At 64.2% G+C, this 17,762-nt stretch overlaps 4 protein-coding genes across 4 annotated transcripts; 1 reads left to right on the plus strand and 3 right to left on the minus strand.

The window, feature by feature from the left end:
- Positions 1-89: 89 nt before the first annotated feature.
- MNEG_6262 (chlorophyll a/b-binding apoprotein CP26 precursor) lies at positions 90-1,469 on the minus strand (the record flags this gene model as incomplete). Its single annotated transcript, XM_014045261.1, has 3 exons — positions 90-645; positions 897-1,060; positions 1,401-1,469. The coding sequence occupies 3 exons, from the start codon at positions 1,467-1,469 to the stop codon at positions 90-92; spliced, it is 789 nt and encodes a 262-aa protein (XP_013900715.1).
- A 1,016-nt stretch (positions 1,470-2,485) lies between these two features.
- MNEG_6263 (hypothetical protein) lies at positions 2,486-3,619 on the minus strand (the record flags this gene model as incomplete). The annotated part of the gene is made up of 4 exons (XM_014045262.1): positions 2,486-2,577; positions 2,769-2,901; positions 3,271-3,324; positions 3,491-3,619. The coding sequence occupies 4 exons, from the start codon at positions 3,617-3,619 to the stop codon at positions 2,486-2,488; spliced, it is 408 nt and encodes a 135-aa protein (XP_013900716.1).
- Positions 3,620-8,754: 5,135 nt separating this feature from the next.
- On the plus strand, positions 8,755-9,899 carry MNEG_6264 (hypothetical protein; the record flags this gene model as incomplete). Its single annotated transcript, XM_014045263.1, has 3 exons — positions 8,755-8,768; positions 9,060-9,153; positions 9,300-9,899. 3 exons carry the CDS (start codon positions 8,755-8,757, stop codon positions 9,897-9,899), a joined length of 708 nt encoding a protein of 235 aa, XP_013900717.1.
- Positions 9,900-11,671: 1,772 nt separating this feature from the next.
- MNEG_6265 (LanC-like protein 2) lies at positions 11,672-17,592 on the minus strand (the record flags this gene model as incomplete). The annotated part of the gene is made up of 11 exons (XM_014045264.1): positions 11,672-11,749; positions 12,020-12,094; positions 12,409-12,478; positions 12,718-12,743; positions 12,971-13,112; positions 13,414-13,582; positions 13,947-14,070; positions 14,318-14,443; positions 14,708-14,926; positions 15,214-15,315; positions 16,633-17,592. Coding segments are annotated over 11 exons (2,091 nt in total), but the record flags the coding sequence as incomplete, so codon positions are not given.
- Between the last annotated feature and the right edge of the window lie 170 nt (positions 17,593-17,762).

A 17,762-nucleotide genomic window follows, 5' to 3' on the forward strand; every position in this document is an offset into this window, starting at 1 on the left:
GCCCAGACCCTGGCGTGGCCGGTGGTGCTCGGCTGCTCCGTATGCGTGGGGCCCGCCATGTGATTGATGCTGGACAGCGTGGGCCCGCGCTAACCGCACATTGCGCTCCAACAGGACTCAACCACAGCCGTCTGCGTTGACAGCACAACCGGCCGGCGGCCTGACAGCCCGTCCGGCTGCGGCCCAAGGTGCTGCAAAACCTCCCCCGTCGCTGTGCTTTGCCCAGCACTCACCAGGGGGTCGAAGGGGCCGCCGGGGTAGAGGGGGTCCAGACCGGCAAAGATGTCGGAGTCGAACTTGCCCACGCCGGGCGAGTAGCCGGCCGGGCCCTCGCCCTTGGCGCGGTACTGCTCGACGGCCGCCAGCAGGCCAGCGTTGATCACGGCGACCACAGCGAGCGGCAGCGGGTTGGGGATCACGCCAAAGGGTGCGACGCTCCAGTTCAGGGTGCCGCCGTTGAGCATCTTGGAGCCGGTCTCGAACCAGGTGCCGCCGACGATGTCGGAGCCGGTGGCCTCGAGGGCCTCGGGGATGAGGATGCCGGCGGCGGCGAGCATCGCCCAGCGGGCGTGCAGCAGCTCGTTCACGCGGTACTTCTCCACCTGGGCGGCGTCCTTGCCCAGGCCAAGGGGGTCATAGCCGTAACTAGAATTCGGACATGCAGAGGAAGAGCGGGGAGTGCGCCGGGCCAGGTCAGGCTCGACTTGCTGAACAGGGCCATGAGGAATGGAGTGTTGGCACAGCTGCAGGATCCTGCGTTATGGAGGTCCTCGCCGTCTGCCGGACTGCTGATGCTGCATGTAGACATGCCCGCTTCGTGTGAGTGTGCCACTGCCAGCAAGCAACTGCTGCCTGACGCCCATACAACAGCAACGCAGTGCCCTCGCAGTACTCACTCGCCAGCCAGGGTGCCGTCCAAGTAGTCGGGCAGGTCGCTGCGGTCCAGCAGGCCACCGGGCAGGTACAGCACGCGGTCGGGGCCGTACCACTTGGAGAGGTTGCTCTCCTCAAAGCCGCCGAGCCAGCCCTTGCGGGTGCCAGAAGACACCTTGGCGGGCGCCTGCGCCGAGGGTGTTCAGAGGTGCAGCGGAGGTCAGTGCCGAATAACAGACGGCTAACACAAGGTGCAATAACGCCGTTTGCATCGTGAAGTTAGCCGTGCTGGCAGCCAAGTGCCAGGATCTCCAGGACGTTCATCCGGTGTTTGCCGAGAGGCGAACGCGCATGGCCCAGACACATATTCGCCAGGCAGCAAGCTTTAATGCGCCCATTTGCCAGGCAGCTGCGGTCGCCAACCAGCGCAGGGCACTGGGGTGTCGTTGCGCGAGTGCCCAGGTCTCAACAGCGGCAGCCCGGACGCCCTCCCGAACTCCGTCTCCCAAGATCCAGGCCTTAAGCACCTTCTTGGCAGCCTTCTTGGGAGCGGCCTTGGCCGCACCGCCCTTCTTGAACAGCGCCTGGACCTTCATGATATTGTGGTGTGTTTGAGTGTGGGATGAAGGGTGGGTGGTAGAACGGCAGCTGAAGGAAAGTGTGTGTATGGCACTATCGACGGCTGCAAGCATGTCGGAGCCCGCGCCTGGTTTTATGAGATCTGAGGGACCGCGGCCGCTGGCGTTCCGTTCCCTGCCGACGCACTGCCAACGTCACAATACATTTTGTTGCATGTTACACGATCATAAACTGCTGATCACTGCCCCCGCGGGTGGCTCTGTCCTGGGGTGCCCTCTCGCTCTGTCTGTTGCACTGGTGCTGCATGCTTCCTGCAGCTGGTCCACCGAGCTTGCATTATATATGTAGGACAGCTGCAATTGATTTAACATAGGGTCTTTGACCACAAGGGCAGGCAAGAACTACACATAGCTTGCCTCAAGTGATTCAACGACTACCTGGGCGCTCGGTGTGATTGCACTGACCGCATGTGCTCGGTGTCCAGGATGAGATGAAGAACTTTTGTCTGTCACCTATGCCAAGAAGTATTGTGAATTATTGTGAACGTTTCGGTTGAAGCCAGCCAGATCACTTGCGCTTACACTGCACAAAAAGCGCTTGCGCTCACACTGCGAAACTACTTTCACATGTTGGTTCCATTTGTCGTGTGGAGAGAAGAGAGCATTCGTGCATGTGTGTGTGCGTGTGCACAATCGCTCAGTCAATAACAGGTAACGAGTGCCCCAGCAAAGTGCAAGAAGGCTGCTTGCTCACACTGCCACGGCAACCCATCCATGCGCTGGCGCAACCGCCGGCCTCCCGTGCGCGCCGACTTATCAGCCAAGTCAGCGTGATGAGTCGCTCAAACAAGGGGACATGGCCGAGCCGCGTCAACAGGAGCCGAACTGGCCAGACGCAGCGTGTCCAGAGCTTTGCACCGGGCCCCAACAAACCAATAACGGCTCCGCACCTCGAGCCACCAGCTTATCGGGCGTCCCACACAAAAGTGCGCCCTGCTGCCTAGGCGCGCCCTGCTGCCTAAGTGCGTCGCCGCCTATCTGTACGTCTCCTCCTCTGGCGGCTCCCACCTCTCGCCCTCGCGCCGCCAGTGCAGCGGGTCGCCATCCTCTAGGTCGACCAAGTCATCTGTGGGGAGTGCCAGGGAGGAAGGGATGTCGAACGAGCCGGCCCAACGCGCAGCAGGGCGCCCAACTGCTGCGGTAAGGGCCATGTGTTGCAAAGGGACTAAGGACAGAATCGACCTGCCGCCACCATTTCATCAATTGTGCATGCCGCGTTCCAGCAGCTCCAAAGTGATCCCGCGCCCCTCGCCTCACGTTGCGACATGATCCTGATCGTGCGCTCCTCTGCCTCAAACCCCTCGTCCGAGTCGTACGCGATGACGTAGCAGGGGCCCATCGGCACACCCTGCTGCGGCGGCGCCTGTCGGATGATGCGCGCACCCCACCACTGCAAGGGGGTGATGCAGCAGTAATCAATCGCAAGAGGATGCAGATAATTAGAAAAGGGCCATGTGCAGCATTTATTACTGTCTGCCTCGTCGTGGCAGGACCACACTGCACGATTATGCTGGCCCCTTGTTGTGCGAGGTTTGCTGCGCCACGCCCGTGGCGCGAGCCCTGAGCCTGATTGGCCTTGATGCACTAACCTTGACTAGTTTTGCTCGGGCTTGGAAAAACACAAATTCCATGGTACCGCGGTTCGCCTAAGCGCCTTCTTGCTGTCACATGCGCGCTGACAGCTGGGGCACCATTGCGCTGTGTGTGTGCACACACAACAGGCCAAGCAGTCTCGCGAAGCCCCCACACGCGAACACACCTTGGTATACGGGTCGCCGTCTTCACCCTCATCCGGTACAATGTCCCATCGCACCTGAACAGAAAGTCATGAGGTTAGAAGGAGTGGCACGTGCCGTTGTGCATACAGCATCAGCGCCATCGCGCCTGCCGGAAAGCTTTCCCACCGATGGTCTCCAGCACACCTGCCCATGCCGACAGGGCCGCATGCGTGCCGCACGGCTACACCAATTGTAACCCACCTCGATGCGGCTGCCGATCCCCAGCCCGAGGGCCTCGATGGGCAGTGCCTGAGGCCGCTGCGGCAGCTGCTGCACCGCTGGGTGGGCATACCCGCCCCAGGCCATGCCCGCCGGCGGGTAGCCGGCCATCCCGCTGATGTCTGTCCGAACTGTCCCTAGAACGCGGGATGGCAAAGAGGGTAGGGGGGAGCACGGAGGCGTGTCACAACGCCAGACTGCACCACGGCCACCGGTGGGCAGTGTGGAGAGAGGCACACAGACGAGGGGCCCGGCGCGAACGTGTTCCCCACAGCGGCAAGCAAAGACGAACAAAACGCATCTTTTCGGACGTGCATGTTGCACAACAGGCGAGCCCGCGGCCAGATCACCTTCGCGCTTAGCCTGCCGGCTGCAAGGTTGAGCGTGAGCCGACGCCTTTCAGGATAAGCTTATTTCAGGCGAATGGGTCCTCGCTATGCCTTGACACGGCCGCCTTGTTGTTGACCATATGAAAATCAAAACCTGCCATTTCCCCTGCCGACCCGAGATACCCGCACAACCCAACGATTGCATCACTTCGTTCGCACTGATGCGCCATCGAGCAGCGGTCACGTGTGCATGCGCTCACTGCTGTCGCCGGGTTGATGATGGGCGCACGCATGAGGCCCCCATGACCCTTCATCAGCCAGGGCCACATCTTGCAGTGGGCCACAACGGCCTCAAGCAGGCCGCTGTCTCTCAACCTGTCTCTTTCTCTCTCTCTCTCTTTCCGAATCTTCTTGTCTGGCATCAACCATGGCCCCTGACTGCCCACCTACCCACGTAGGTCGGTGCGGAGGCGTGCACACAAGCCACCCACGATCGCAACATTACAGTGGTTGGGGCTTTGAAAGCATTTGAACAAGATAGCTCAAAGTAAGGGCCGATTTGCAGCGCAGCTTCAAAGCGACAGTGTGGACTGCACATTGCAGTGCAAGGGTGTGCAGACCTGCAGGACACATACCAACATGCGGTTTACGACAGATACAAACAAAACAGGTGACATGTTTGGGGCAAAACACAAGTGACACACGCAACACAACTAATAGAACACACAAACTCCAATTCAAACTTCACATCAGGTGGATGGCCTTCTTCATCTGGGCTTGCCGGATTGGGTTGAGCTCTTGGCATGCCCGCTCGCTGTGTGGGAAGTGGATTTGGGCGTCCAGGGCAGTGACGCTAAGGATGGGATGGTGTGTGGGTCGGACCGCCATGTGTAGAGTCTGAATGCCTGACCATGCCCAACGCCAGGGCACCTGTTCCCCTCAACCGGAATATTGACATGCACGAGCTGCCCCAGCACCAACCTGAGGACCTGCTTGATGCGGTTCATGGTCCTCCTGACCTGAGGATTACGCAAAAGCAGAGCATTCGAATGAGATTGAGGCCTTTTAACAGTCGCCGCGATCGCAGTGAGCAGCCGATGCAAGACAGGCCGGGCACCAGCCTCAGGCACGCAGCCGCAGCAATGCTCAATCCCACTTGGCGCCAGCTACACCTACCTTTTTATACCGGTCCTTATAGGTGTTGGCCTCCTGAGTCCCCTTGTTCCAGTTCATTTGTGTGCTGACCATGTTGCGTTCCTTCAGGCAAACATACCTGCAAGCGGGCAGCAGGTAAGCATCACACTAAAATGGCAACACAGTCAAGGTGTCCAGGTGAAGAGCAGGTGCTGGCGGTAGGTTGCCAGCTGGCTGGACCAAGAACAGGCAGGACTTCGCGGGACGCGCTGGTTTTGCATCATGACCTGGGGTCGTGCAAGATGGGTGCCACAGGTCACCCTGCGTACCATAGCTTGTGCAGGTCGTCCCAAGATTTGAGGCGCAGCTCAAAGGCCATCCACGCTCGCCCTGCATACAATGTTGCCATCGACTTTTGAATTGGTGGACGCATGGTGCTTGCAGATCTCCCAATGCAAAAATGCATCCGCTCGCCTGTTGCCAATTGCGCATGCGGGTCAAGTCTGGCTGAGGTGCAGCACAGGCATCAGCACCCTTGAGCACCAAGAGCAAACTTAATCGACCATCTGCGCTGCGCCGTACCGTACGTCGCGGCCTCTGCCTTGCTGTCAGGCTCGAGCCAATCGCGTAGGTCGGCAGCGGGGCGCGACGCAGCGATGCCCCTGCATGCGCCGGGGGCCTGTGATGCAGCTGCCACGCCAAGACGTCGCCCCCACAGCACCAGCATCTGCTCGGACACCGTTCAATCAGCTCAGGTGCCCGGCCGCAGCTACGCAGCTACGCTCAGATCAAAGTGCTCCTGATAATGAGCAGTGATGCTGGGTGACAAAGATGTGTGATAAAGATAGCAGACCCTGCGATTGCGCGCTTCCCTTTGCCTCTCAGATCACACAATCCCCTTCGCTGTGCTGGGTCTGGGGTGGTGGCCACTGCTTGACACAGGAGAAGACGCATTCAGTGATATTATTGTTCAGGAGATGAACTCCCCCTCTCAGGACCTCTGCGTGCTGACTCACACCCAGGGGCCATGTCACTGAAGTACCCACTTGCTGCTTGTGCGTTGTGCTGCAGCTTGAACAGAAGAGGCTGCCATTGATTACGGCGTGTGGAAGCAAGGTGCTGCTGCGTCCAGAGCAAAACGCTTTCAGGGCTATCACGCTCACTTGGCTGCCCCTCAAACTCAGCTAGAGCTGAGCTGTGTTGGGCGTCGACGGGGGCGGCCAGCCCAAGTTCCCGCAGAACAATCATTATATACGCCTCAGCTTGATCAAGTAGGCTAGATTCCACACACGCTACAGCGTGGTGCCAGTGGCACTGAAGTCATCGGTCAGCACAGTGTACCCCTGGCAGGTTGCAGCAGCGAGTTTGCGGAGGTAATACCCAATAGATGTCTGTGATGCCTTTTGTCACATTGTCATAAAGCAATGGGTTGGCAACGCGTCATAACGTTGTATGCGCTGGACAATCTAATTATGACAGAGCACTCCAACATTCCAAGCGCTGAGGAGAAGTATAATACTGGAGCATTTGTCTTGTGTGGCACTCTTGGCCTGTTAGCTTGGAACATTGCATGTGAAGGAGTTGCCATGCGGCTAGTGGTCTTGTTGCCTGTGTTACCTTTCAGGTAGACACACCTGCCCCATCCAACAGCACAAGTCGGGGCTCTGCACCATGGGTACGGTATGGGCCACGACAGCACAGCAGATATGTGACCTGTAGAGTGCAGCATGCTTATATATGATACTGTAAACTGGGGCATCTGTATGATGATATGCATGGATTGAATCGTGCAAGCCGTGGTGAGCATGCAGTGGCGCACAGCGGGTGCACGGAGGCAGCACCAGCAGCAGCAGGGCAGCGGGCACTTGGGTGCAGCTGCACGTCTTCTCAAGGGATTGTGGCGGTGCGTCGGGTAGAGGCCCATCGTTTATAACGTGAAATCGACGAACTACTCCCTCACCACGCCTAGCTGTACTCGAGCTGCTGTCGCAGAGCTTTCAAACAAACGCTCTGTCCGTGCCAGCATGGCGGTCATGGCTACCGCGACGTGATAGAGACGGACGTTTGAATTGCATGTGGGCTTCAGCTACCAGCCCCATGGAAGCATGGCCACGGGCGGCCAGCACGCCCAGCTCTGCCACGCCCGCAGCAGTGCGCCAGCAGCAGCCACAACGGGACATCCAGGCGCCCTGTGCCGTTCAAGAGCCTGATCAGCCCCATGGACCATTACAGACGGCCCATGACGCCACCATCTCAAACACAAGTGCACCCATGCTGCAGCAGGGCGCCGACTGCGTGGACGCTTCTGTGCCCCCGCTGCCAGCGAGCTGGTGCGCGTCTGCACCGGTCATGTCGGCCCGGAAAGCGTCCGGTCCACGTGCAGCTGTGCGTAGCAACCTCCCATGCTGCCAGATGAGGCGCTCTTGCTGAAATTATGCCCTGCTCCGCACTCCTCGCAGCCCCGACCCCCCCTCTAATCAACCTCTGGCACCAAGGTCCAGTGCCGGCCCCGAGCGAAGCGCCTCCCCGTTTGCCCCCGACATGCATCCCTGCTTGAGCGGCCACCCGCCCAGCAGCGACAGTGGCAACATGCGCTTGGCTCCGCCCAACGCGCTCGGTCTCTGGCTCGGGCAGCAAGCAATCGAGCTTCCAGTGGCGGGCGAGCGCGCGTTCCCAACCGCACCCGGGCCATCTCTAGCGCTGCCGGCCGCGCGCTCTGCTGCGGCAGACACGCACGCCGGCCGCGACCAGGCAGCGGGCACTGTGCCACGCGGGCTCCAGGCGGCGCAGGAGTACCCAGCAATCTCCATCCAGCCACTGGCAGGCGCATCCGTCTCTCTGGGCCTGCACGCCCCATCAGATCTGGCGCTGTCACCCCTGCTGCATGCCCAGCCCCTGCACCACCACCAATACCAGCAGTGCGGGCAGCCGCCAGCCAGCATCCCGCAAACCGCCGCGCCTGCATCTGCTCCATTGGCCGCCGGCTCTGGCACCTGCAAAACCCACGGCGCTGCGGGAATCGAGGCCCCTGGTGCAGACGCCGCCGGAGTGTTTGACGCAATCTGGCCGCCAGGGCAGTCGCCAGAAGATTTCCTGCTGGGCGGCCTGGCCCGCTGCATGGCGGCGCGCTGCGCGCCCAGCCCCAGCGACGGCCTGCTGCGCGTTCCGCTCGCCGCGGCAGGTGCGTCGGGCGGACCGCCGTTCTTCTGGCGGCACGCTGCCTTGCAGGCACCGGGGGCAGGCGTAACTAGGCGTTCATGAGGCCGCCTGCAACAACCTCAGCCACCTCACCCATGCTGCTCAATTGCAATACCCGCAGATGCCTGGATGGACGAGCTGTGGCGCGGGCGCCACCTGCATGTCCTCGCGTCAAAGCCCCCAACAGCTGAAATCATCGCAAGCGCCGCGCCCTTCATGGCGCTCGAGGACGGCGGCCCCGGCGAGGGCGGCGCCACAGCGCAGCAAGGGTGGCTAACCATCCACGTCGTCCTGCAGCTCCACGTGCCGCGCGCGGCCTCGCCGCGTGAGACGCTCCGCGTCGACGGCGCCCCTTCTGCCCCCCTTTCCAACCTCGCCACACCCTGGGGTGGTGCCGCCGCCGGCGGCCTAGGCGCCGCGCTACCCGGCGGGCCCCAGCCCCTGATGTTGTTGGGCCCCGACCGCCCGCCACCGCCGAGCCGGCCGCCGGGGCCCCAGGTCAACGCCATGCCTTACACAGAAAATGAGGTGCTCCTGCTGGAAGGGTTTGAGCAGCTCTGGCCCCCGCGGCGCTCCCCAGAGGACATGTTGCTCTATAGGTGCGCGGGCCGCGCGCATGCGAGGGACGGCAGCCGGGAGCGTGTCCCGCAACAGAGCAACCCCCCGCGGCGCTCCCGAGGCGGTTATGGGCGTGCGGTTGCTGTTCCGCCGACGCAACCATCCCGCAGCCCTGCACCAACAGGTATATGCATCTAGCAGCCCAAGCGTGATAGCTGCCGCCCATGAGCTCCCCTTTCCACCCGTGGCTGTGGCGCCCGCCGACCGAGCACCCCTGCGCGCCCTGGCCTTTTGGCCTGGCGGCCGCCCACCTTTTTCCTTCGCCCCCGCAGCCTTGCGGAGTACATGGAGTCGCGCGCGTGGCCGCCCGGCACCGCCGGCGCGCTGGCGCTGCCGGTGGCGCAGGCGGGGATGATCCTAACGGAGGTGCGTCGGTGTGTGTTCAAATGTGTTCGGATTCGTGCGTATGTGTGTGTACCATGTGTGTACCGTGTGTGTGTGTGTTTGTGTGTGTCACACCTGGGTTCCCTTGTGTCGCACCTGTGTTCCCTGCCTGTTCGGCGCCGCTGCAGGGTGTCGTATGCAGCTCTGGCCGGGCGCTGCACATGCACACCGCCCGCAGCAGCGACGCCCGCGCCGCCCTGTGCCGGCCCCCCACGCCGCAGTTCTGGAAGGCACGCAACTTGCACCGCGCCTGCGCCGCCAAGCCCGTCACCACCGCCATGCTCAAGGGCGCGCGGCCCCACTACGTCATCCGCCCGCGCGCCAACAACACAGCCTCAGGCGACACGCTCGTCGTGCTGCACGTGCGGCGGCGCCCGGCGCCGCCAGGGCGCCCGCGCACCCCGGACCTGCCTCCTCTGCCCGGGATCACATTCACCACCAAACCGGCCGCACCGCCAGCCACGGTGGCGGGCACGCAGCAGCCCGCGCAGCATGAAGCCGGCGACGGCGGCGAAACGGGGATGCTGTTGACGGGCGTCGCGGTGGGGACGGCGGCGGCGGCGGCGGCGGCGGCGCGCGGGCGCGTGGACGCGGCGCTGGCTTGGGTGCTGAGCGGGGCGGTGGCGGGCGGGGGCGGCCGCACGGGCGGCCTCAACTGGCGCTTGCTGGAGGCCGGGATCGAAGACATCTGGCCGCCCAGGTGGGGTTTTGGTTTTGCTGGCGATTGAAAGCGTTGCACAGGCTTGCAGGCTCTTGTTGGGTGCAGGCAGTGCGCGCAGGCTGCCCCTCCTCGTGGAGCCAGCGCGTCATTGAGTCGCAGCGACCAGGCGCCAGCCGTGCTCAGCACCAGGCCAACTCATCAACTCGTCATCCAAGTTGCTGGTGCCACCCCCACACCCCAGGAGGAGCAGCCAAGACATGCTAAAGGGCTGCATAGCAAAGATTACGCTCTGGGCCGCACTGGGCGGCTGTGACACCCCCCCAGGTCGCCGGATTCATTTGGACGGCGGCGGCTGCGGCATGCAAGGGGCCGAGCCGGAGCGGCCGCTGTGCATCGATGTGGAGTTTGCAGGTGGGCACCTGACCAGGGTTCGGCCTGTTGCTGTGATTCAAGCTGATGGATTGAGGCGCATGATAACGGGTTGACCGGGCAGCCAATGCTGCACGGAAATTCCGGCCGCTTTCCGGTGCTGCGTCCCTGCATTCGCCGACCGCCCCCGGCGCCCTTCTGACCGGCCGCAGGCGCCTGCATACGCGCTCTGCTGGCGCTCTGCGAGCCGGACGCGCCGCTGCAGGCCGCCGCGCGCTACCCGCCTCTCCGCCTGACGTCATTGCTGGTAGAGGGGGACAAGATGTTCGCGCTGAGCGGCTGCGGCGGCGCCACAACTGTTGCGATTACACCGACAGCAGCGGCGACGGCGAAAGCGGCAGGGGCGAATGATACACACCGCCAGCCTGAAGAAAGGCACCCTGGCGCCGCCAAGGCCCTGCTGTGGCTGAGGGCGCCGCACGGCGAGTGAGGCGCGGGGCTGCCGAGGCAGGCCGAGGTGATGCTAAGGAATGGGAAGGGCGGCGTGTCTTCACTGCTCGCTTTGGTCTGCGCCCAAAGGCTGGGTCTCGGCGCTGCTAGATGGCCTTTGAATTTGAAACAGCGGGGCACAACAGGCTTGGCAAATGCAGAATACTCAATTGCAGTCCTATTTTTCCAAAAGCGCCGGTCTGCTTTGCGCGGCCCTCTGCACACGGTAGGTCATGCGTTATTGGCATTGGCCCCAGGTTTGGCACTGATACGGGTTTGCGCGAGTGAAGTCGCGCCTCCGCTCCGCGCGTCCCCCCCCCCCTTGCCCCCAACCGCACGCGTGGCTCGGATGCTCGATGGCCGGGAGCCGCCGCGCCTGGCCGCACCTGGGCACTCTAGCTGCCGCAGGACGCAGCCGGGCGCTCCAAACACGTTTGTTCTTTTACGCATACGCCACGTGTGTGCTTTTCGATTGTGCGTGCAGCGCTCATGACCCCAGGCTGGGGTCATGATTTGAGGGCACCAGCACACCCGGCTTGCGGGTGACTGGCGGCAGTGCCCCGCCCTTCACGGACTTTGAAGCAGCGACCCCGCTGCAGTCATACTCAAAGGTTTGCAAGGGCACGCGTCAGGACACCCCTTTTGGTACAGAAAACCAACACTGCGGCATGACCCTCACAACAAACAACCATTTTTTTTAGCAAAGTCATCTGCGCCTGTGAAAGCCTCTGACTAGTAATCAGTCGTGTTCACGTGGTATGAGGTTATTGCGCTGTTACATCCCTTGAGGGCTGCCGCTCGTCGGGTTTTGGGCTGGCAGCAGTCAAAAGGTCCCGCCTCGTGCTCCGCAACGCCGCACACGTAGCAGCGCTTGTTGCAGTCGCGCTTGCCACGTCGAGGTTTTTCTTCTCTGCAGGCCGGCCGCCCCCCCGTACCAGCCAGCCGGCCCAGGTCAGGCAGTGGGCGAGCGCCCTGGCGCGATTACAGCTCTGCCCCTGGCCACTGCGAGTGCTGCGGGTCAACCACGTCCAGCCAGAAGTTGACCGCCCCCGCCAGGCCCTGGGGAGGTGGCGCGGGGGGAGGGAGACGTGTGCAATGCCTGCGACTCGACAGCCCGGACGCGGCGACGCGGCTCCATCTGCAGCCGCACATCAAGAAGTTCGGGCAGGCGGCGAGGCACCGTCACCAACCGCGTTCGCGGCGGCCCAGGCGTGGATGGTGCGTGCACACCGCGCGTGCAGGCCCACGGCTATTCGAGGCCTCACTCTGCAACCCCTGGGACTTTGCTGCCCCCCCGGAACCCCACACACAGAAAAAGAGCGCCCCCACCTCGTAGAGGGAGGCCGGCCTGTCGGGCACCTCATACAGCTCCTGCCAGCGCTCCGCAGCAAACACTGCAAATGCCTGCGGTGCCGGCGGCGGACGGGACAGGGAACACAAAGACTGGAGGGCGCAGGAACGGGGCTAGCTCACGTGCGCAACACGCGACCCGAGCGACATGGCCCTTGGGAGTTGAAAGGCAGAGCGCGCGTGGCGCCAGGTGTGGCGAGGCTGTCCGCATGTGTAGGCACCCGCGCCGGCAGCGCGTGCGTGCGGCCGGGCAGCCGGGCTAGGCGCAGGCGCTCGGCATCGATGGCAGTGATGCTATGGCATGAGTAACTTATGTATCTATCTATCGGCATCGGGCCTGCGTCGCGCGGCCGGCCGGCCGCCCTCACCTGTGCCATTCTGAGGTACTGCTGCTCCCCGGTGGCGCGGTACAGCGACAGAAACGCGTAGCCGTTGCCGCTGGCGCAGAAGGTGGCGGCGGCGGCGGCGGCACCAAGCCGTCATTGCGATGGAGGGTGCAGTCTCGCGGGGTGGCCGGGGCACGGCCGAGCCGCGGGCACGCGCTTGAGTGGTTTCAGTGCGCAGCCGGAAAGGCGAGGCGGGACGCCGCGCGTGCACGCAGGTGTGCAGTTGCCGCTCGCGTCGGGCGCAGGCACGCAAACCGCCGCGGAGGACGGCGCTCGCCCGGCCCCAGGCACCTGATCCCGTGGCAGAGGCCGACGCCCTGCGGCGTTGGGGCGTGGCGGACGGTGTGGCGGCGGCGCGCGCCCGTGTGCACGCGTGAGGGGCATGCGACATGCATCCCGAGTTGAGGCACAGCGAGGCGAGGGGGCGTGCGCAAGGGCAGCTGAGAAGGGCACCCTGCAATTCACCGAGGGCGTGCAGCCGGGCCGCTTCGTTGCCGCGCCCGTCAGCGCGATCCCAAGAACCGCCGCACAGCGCTGAGCGCACCTTTGTCAGCAGACCCCTCTCCCAGATCGCCGCCGCCGCCCGCCGCGCGGCCCGCAGGTAGCGGCCCCCACCGCCGAGGGCCTCCTCTGCCTTCAACATTGTGGGCACCAGCCCGGGTGCGCCGTGGCACCACTGCACAAGCCTTCGAGGCCAAGGGAGGCAGCGGGCAGCAGTGTGGGGGTTGAATCATGTCACCCGTGGCTGAGCAGGCTAGAGGGCAGCCTGCAAGCTGCACGGGTTTCTGTAGGGCAGCCGCTGCAGTGTGACCAGCCCTGCGGCGCCAGAGGTCGGGGGCGTCCCTCCCCTGCCCCAATGCCCGCACGCACATTCACAGGTGCGTGCACTCGTCCGCGGTTGGCAGTGAAAGTGCGGGTCCCCCTGAAGAAGGACGCACCAATGCGCCGTAATCACATTTGCCTTCACAGCCCCGGAGGCGCGCGCACCTGTCCTCCAGGCTGCCTAGCGAAGACGGCAGGTTGCCCGACGGCAGCGCCGCCGCAGCCAGCGCATCACAAGCCGCCGTGAGCGCCCGCAGGCCCGACCCCGCCGCGTCGTCGGACTCCTTCACGGCGGGCAGGCAGTGGAGCAGCACGTACACGACCCCACACAGGCCTGGTGACGGTCATGCAAGAGGGGCGGTCAAATGAAACGAGGTGAGGGGGTCGGGCGGGGCCACCAGGCAAGTGCGGCGGTGGTTAAGAGACCAGATGATGAGTGCGTGGTCTGATCCATGCAAGTATCGTCCAGTTCGTAACAAGTGCTTTCAAACCGATCAAGCAGCGCCCCCTTCGGCCGGCTTCGCCTGTTGGATGCGTGCATGATGTCACTTAACGCTGCCGCGAGCAGCCTTGCACGGGGCCGGCGCGTCCCTTGCGCCCGGGACATGCGAGGTGGCTGCCCGGCGCAGACCTGTCGCCCACACACACCGCTACTGCCACTGTTCGGACAAGGCACGCGCCAGGCGCGTCGCGCCCACCGTGTGCCGCCCCCAGGTATTGCTTGCCGTGCCACGTGTACATGAGGCCCCAATGCCGCGCCTGCTGCTGGCCCAGGCCGGCGGCGCCCTCCCTGCCCTGCGCCAGCAGATGGGACACCACCTCCTGCCGAATGGAGGGTAGGGGAGCGTCGAGTGAGGGTGCCGGCGCGCTTCGCTCAGCGGGGGATGGAACATATCGATGGTCCCCGTAAACAGGGCGGGGGGGTCAGATGAGCCGGGGAGAGCATGTGACCGCCGGCAGGAGCTCGGCCTCGCACCCGTGCAACCGCCTGATATGCCGCTCAAGTGCGTCTCTGCAGCCAATCCTAAGCAGCGGCGGGGGCGCTCGCCTTGATGACGTCACCGCTGACCGCGCCCGGCCCCAGCTGCCGCTCCAGCCACAGCAGCGAGTAGAGGTAGCCGGCCCGGCCGTAAAGCAGCTCGCACTCCCCGGGGGGCAGGCGGCTCACTGTGGAGCGGTGGTAGGCAGCCAGCGCCTGTGGGGAGGGGGCGCGTGCGGCGGCGGGATTTTCGCCCTCCTTGCCTCTCGAACCACTGATGGCCAAGCGACCGCCGCAGCCGAGGCGTAATCATGGTGGCGGCGCGCGAGCCACCACCATGATTTATACGCCCAAATACAGCACATACCATACCTATCACCGGTCTCCCACCGAGACTGAATGGCGAGCGGGATGTCCAGCTCCCAGTGTGAGAGGCGCCCATCGTCACCCGTGCACGCACCCACACGCGCGCCTGCCCACCTCCGCGAGCGCCCTGCCGCCGGCCGCGTCCCCGCCGGCCGCCGCGAGCGCCGCCCTGAGCGCGAGCGAGCCCGAGTAGCCCTCCAGGAACGTCACCCGCCGCCCAGCCGGCAGGAGGGCCTCGTCGGCGGCCGCGAATTCCCGCGCCAGGCCCAGGGCGTGGGCAGGGGTGTGCTTTTTGAGGTATGCGCCATGCTCATAGGTGAACCCGCGCTTCACCTGCGCAGGTGGGTGGGAAGTTGCGATAAAAAAAGTCGCGTGCGTGGGTGAATAAGCCAAGGGGAGAAGGGGTGCGCTTGAGCGAGACGAGCAGCAACACCGCAGCTGCCCTGTGGTGGGGCAACAGCGGGCTCATTCATCGACTTTCGGTCAAGCTGCACTCAAAGCGAAGCCGTGCCACGCCAGGCAGGATATCTTGGTCAAAGCAATCCTTGCGCCTTCTGGTGGCTCACTGGCTGGCAGAAAGTCTACAGGAACGCAGTGCACATGCCCGCCAAGCTCCCCACCTGCTGAGCTATGCGCAGATATGTGAGGGCGATGCCGCCCAGCCCGACATAAACGCCGCCCCCAGACACATCACGGTGCGCCTTGGCAGCAGCCTTGACGGCCTGGCTGGGCCGTCCGTGGCGCGCAGCGCGTGGAGCGCGGGTGTGCAGTGAGTCAGCTAAGAACCAGGTGGCTGTGGGGCGTCAATACAGTCCGTTGACTGGTGTGTGTGCTGCAGTGCACAAGCATGTTTCACATCAGCAACCTTGGAAGGTACGCTGACAGCTCTCACGCCCCTCGTCGCTATGCACGCATATAATCAGCAGGAAACAAATCACCTTGAGCGCTTGCGCAGCAGCCTTCAGGCAAACGCGATCCGGTGGCTCTGAAAACTCCGGCAAGGGTTGATAGGGGTTGTTGAAGTATCTTCTCTCCTGCGACGCCATCGTTGCATGCGCTCTACGCCAGATCAGCTTTGCAGAGGACTCTGCAAAACAGGACGTCCTGTTTTCGGGCCGTTCGTACGCAGTATATGATGCATTGGATCGATTTCGGGCAATCTACGGGGCCTTGTGTCTTGAGCGTCTCAGCGGTGCTGCACCCACCAGGTGACAAGTGACGTCACTCAGGACTCCACTCGGCGGACGAGTGCCGCAAATTCAAATGATGTTGAGCAGGCAGGCAGTGGATGAGTGAAGGCTTATGTGCGTGAGGAAGGTCAGTGGGATGCTGGATATGAGGGCAGGGACGAGGGCTGCAAGGTATGTGCATGCGTACGCACGTGCGTGCGCATATGTGTGTGTGTGTGTGGGGGGGGGATTGTTATGCACGCGTGTGTGCGTGTGTGTGTGTGTGTGTGTGGTTCTTGCTTCTGGGTTACGTTTTGTTTGCCATTTAGCCCTATGCCCGCTAGCGCTTGTGTGCACCCAACATCTCCAGTCGCCCCTCTCGTGCCTGGTGGTCCTGTCAAACTGCTGGTTTACAAGCTAGATTCCTCCCGTGGGCAATATGGGCATGCGTACAAACCAGGTTTTGAAGTCATGAGTAGCAGGTCGTAGGTGAGGGGGAGACAGCCGAGCAGAGGGCTCGCCAGCCAGGAGTGTTTGTGTGAGAGGCGGTCAAACAGTCACAAGAGAAGAATGCAGTGCAGAAGGAAGCGGGCAGGCATGCAGGTTTGAGAAGTAGAGTACATGGAGGGCGGGAAGGCAAGTCAGACAGCAGAGAGGACGCCACAGCGTGCACCCAACAGTTTGGAGGGAAAAGCTTGGACACAATATTCAAAAGCAGCGGCCGGCAGCTACTGGGGTTGTTGACCCTACCGCCTCCTCGCACGTTATTGCAGCAGCCAGATCGCACCCGCCCAGCCTCAAGCTCTGGTAAGCGCCGCCCTCCCTGCTTAAATCGTCCAAGCAAGCTCGCCTGTCTGCTGGGCTGCCGACATGGTCATCCAAAGCCAGCCCCTGCAATTGGGGCAGCCACGGGGCGAGCGCGAGGCTCCGCAGCCCAACGGCGCTCACACCACTGAACCGCAGCCCCAGGCGGGCGAGACGCGGCGTCGACAGGCCGGCGATGGCGGCAAACCCCTCAGATCCAAGATCTGGGTTGAACGACAGGTCGAGATCCGTCAGGCCGTGCAGCCACGCCGCCTTGGACAGCACGCCCGCAACGTCCGCGGCCGTCAGGCCGCACGACAGCCGCAGCGCCGACAGCCGCGGCAGGCGCGCGGCGGCGAGCCCGCCCATGGCGTCGCGCGCCGCGCCGCAGCAGCCGCCCAGGAGGGCGCCGCTGAGCTCAAGGCGCTCCAGCCCCGCCGCCCAGGGCGCGGCGAGCAGCGCGGCCACCGCGCCGCCGTCGAGGCCGGGGCCGCAGCTGCCGCCGCTGAGCGCGAGCCGCCTCAGTGCCGTGAGCGGCACCGCCGCCAGGTCGGCCACGCTCGCCCTGGCCTCGCTGCAGGCGCCGCTCGGGCCGCCGCCGCCGCGGTGCGCCAAGTCGGCGCACTTGCTCAGGGTCAGGTCCTCCAACCCCGCCACCCACGGGGCGGCCGCGACCGCCGCCGCGCCGCCCAGCCCCAGCCGAGACAGCTTGAGCACCCGCAGCGCCGGCAGGCCGCACGCCGCGAGCGCCGCCGCGTCCGCCGCGCAGACGCCGCGCACGTCGCGCGGCGCGACCCTCAGCTCGCGCAGCCGCGGCAGCGGCGCGCCGCGCAGCGGCGCGAGGCCGTCGGGGCCGAGGGAGGGGACGCGGAGGACGAGGCGCTCAAGGCGTGGCAGCCAGGGGGCGCGCCAGAGGGCGTGCAGCGGCGCAGGCTCGGCCGCTAGCAGCTCCAAGCTGTACAGGCAGGAGGCCTCGGCAAAAACGGACGGCAGGAACGCGGTGGCGGAGCCGCTGAGCTTGAGGGCCTGGGGGGGGGGGCGAGGGGCGGCGGTTGGTTGGTCGGTTGCCGGGCGAGGATGCGGGCGAGCGGCCCGCGGCGGTTGGCACGCGGCAGCGAGACGAACACGAGCAGATTGGGGAGCTGCTCGCTCACGCGTCACGAGCCTGCCCGACAGGCTCACCTCCAAGGCGGGCC

Source organism: Monoraphidium neglectum (genome assembly GCF_000611645.1).
Source record: "Monoraphidium neglectum strain SAG 48.87 unplaced genomic scaffold scaffold01002, whole genome shotgun sequence".
NCBI lineage: Eukaryota > Viridiplantae > Chlorophyta > Chlorophyceae > Sphaeropleales > Selenastraceae > Monoraphidium > Monoraphidium neglectum.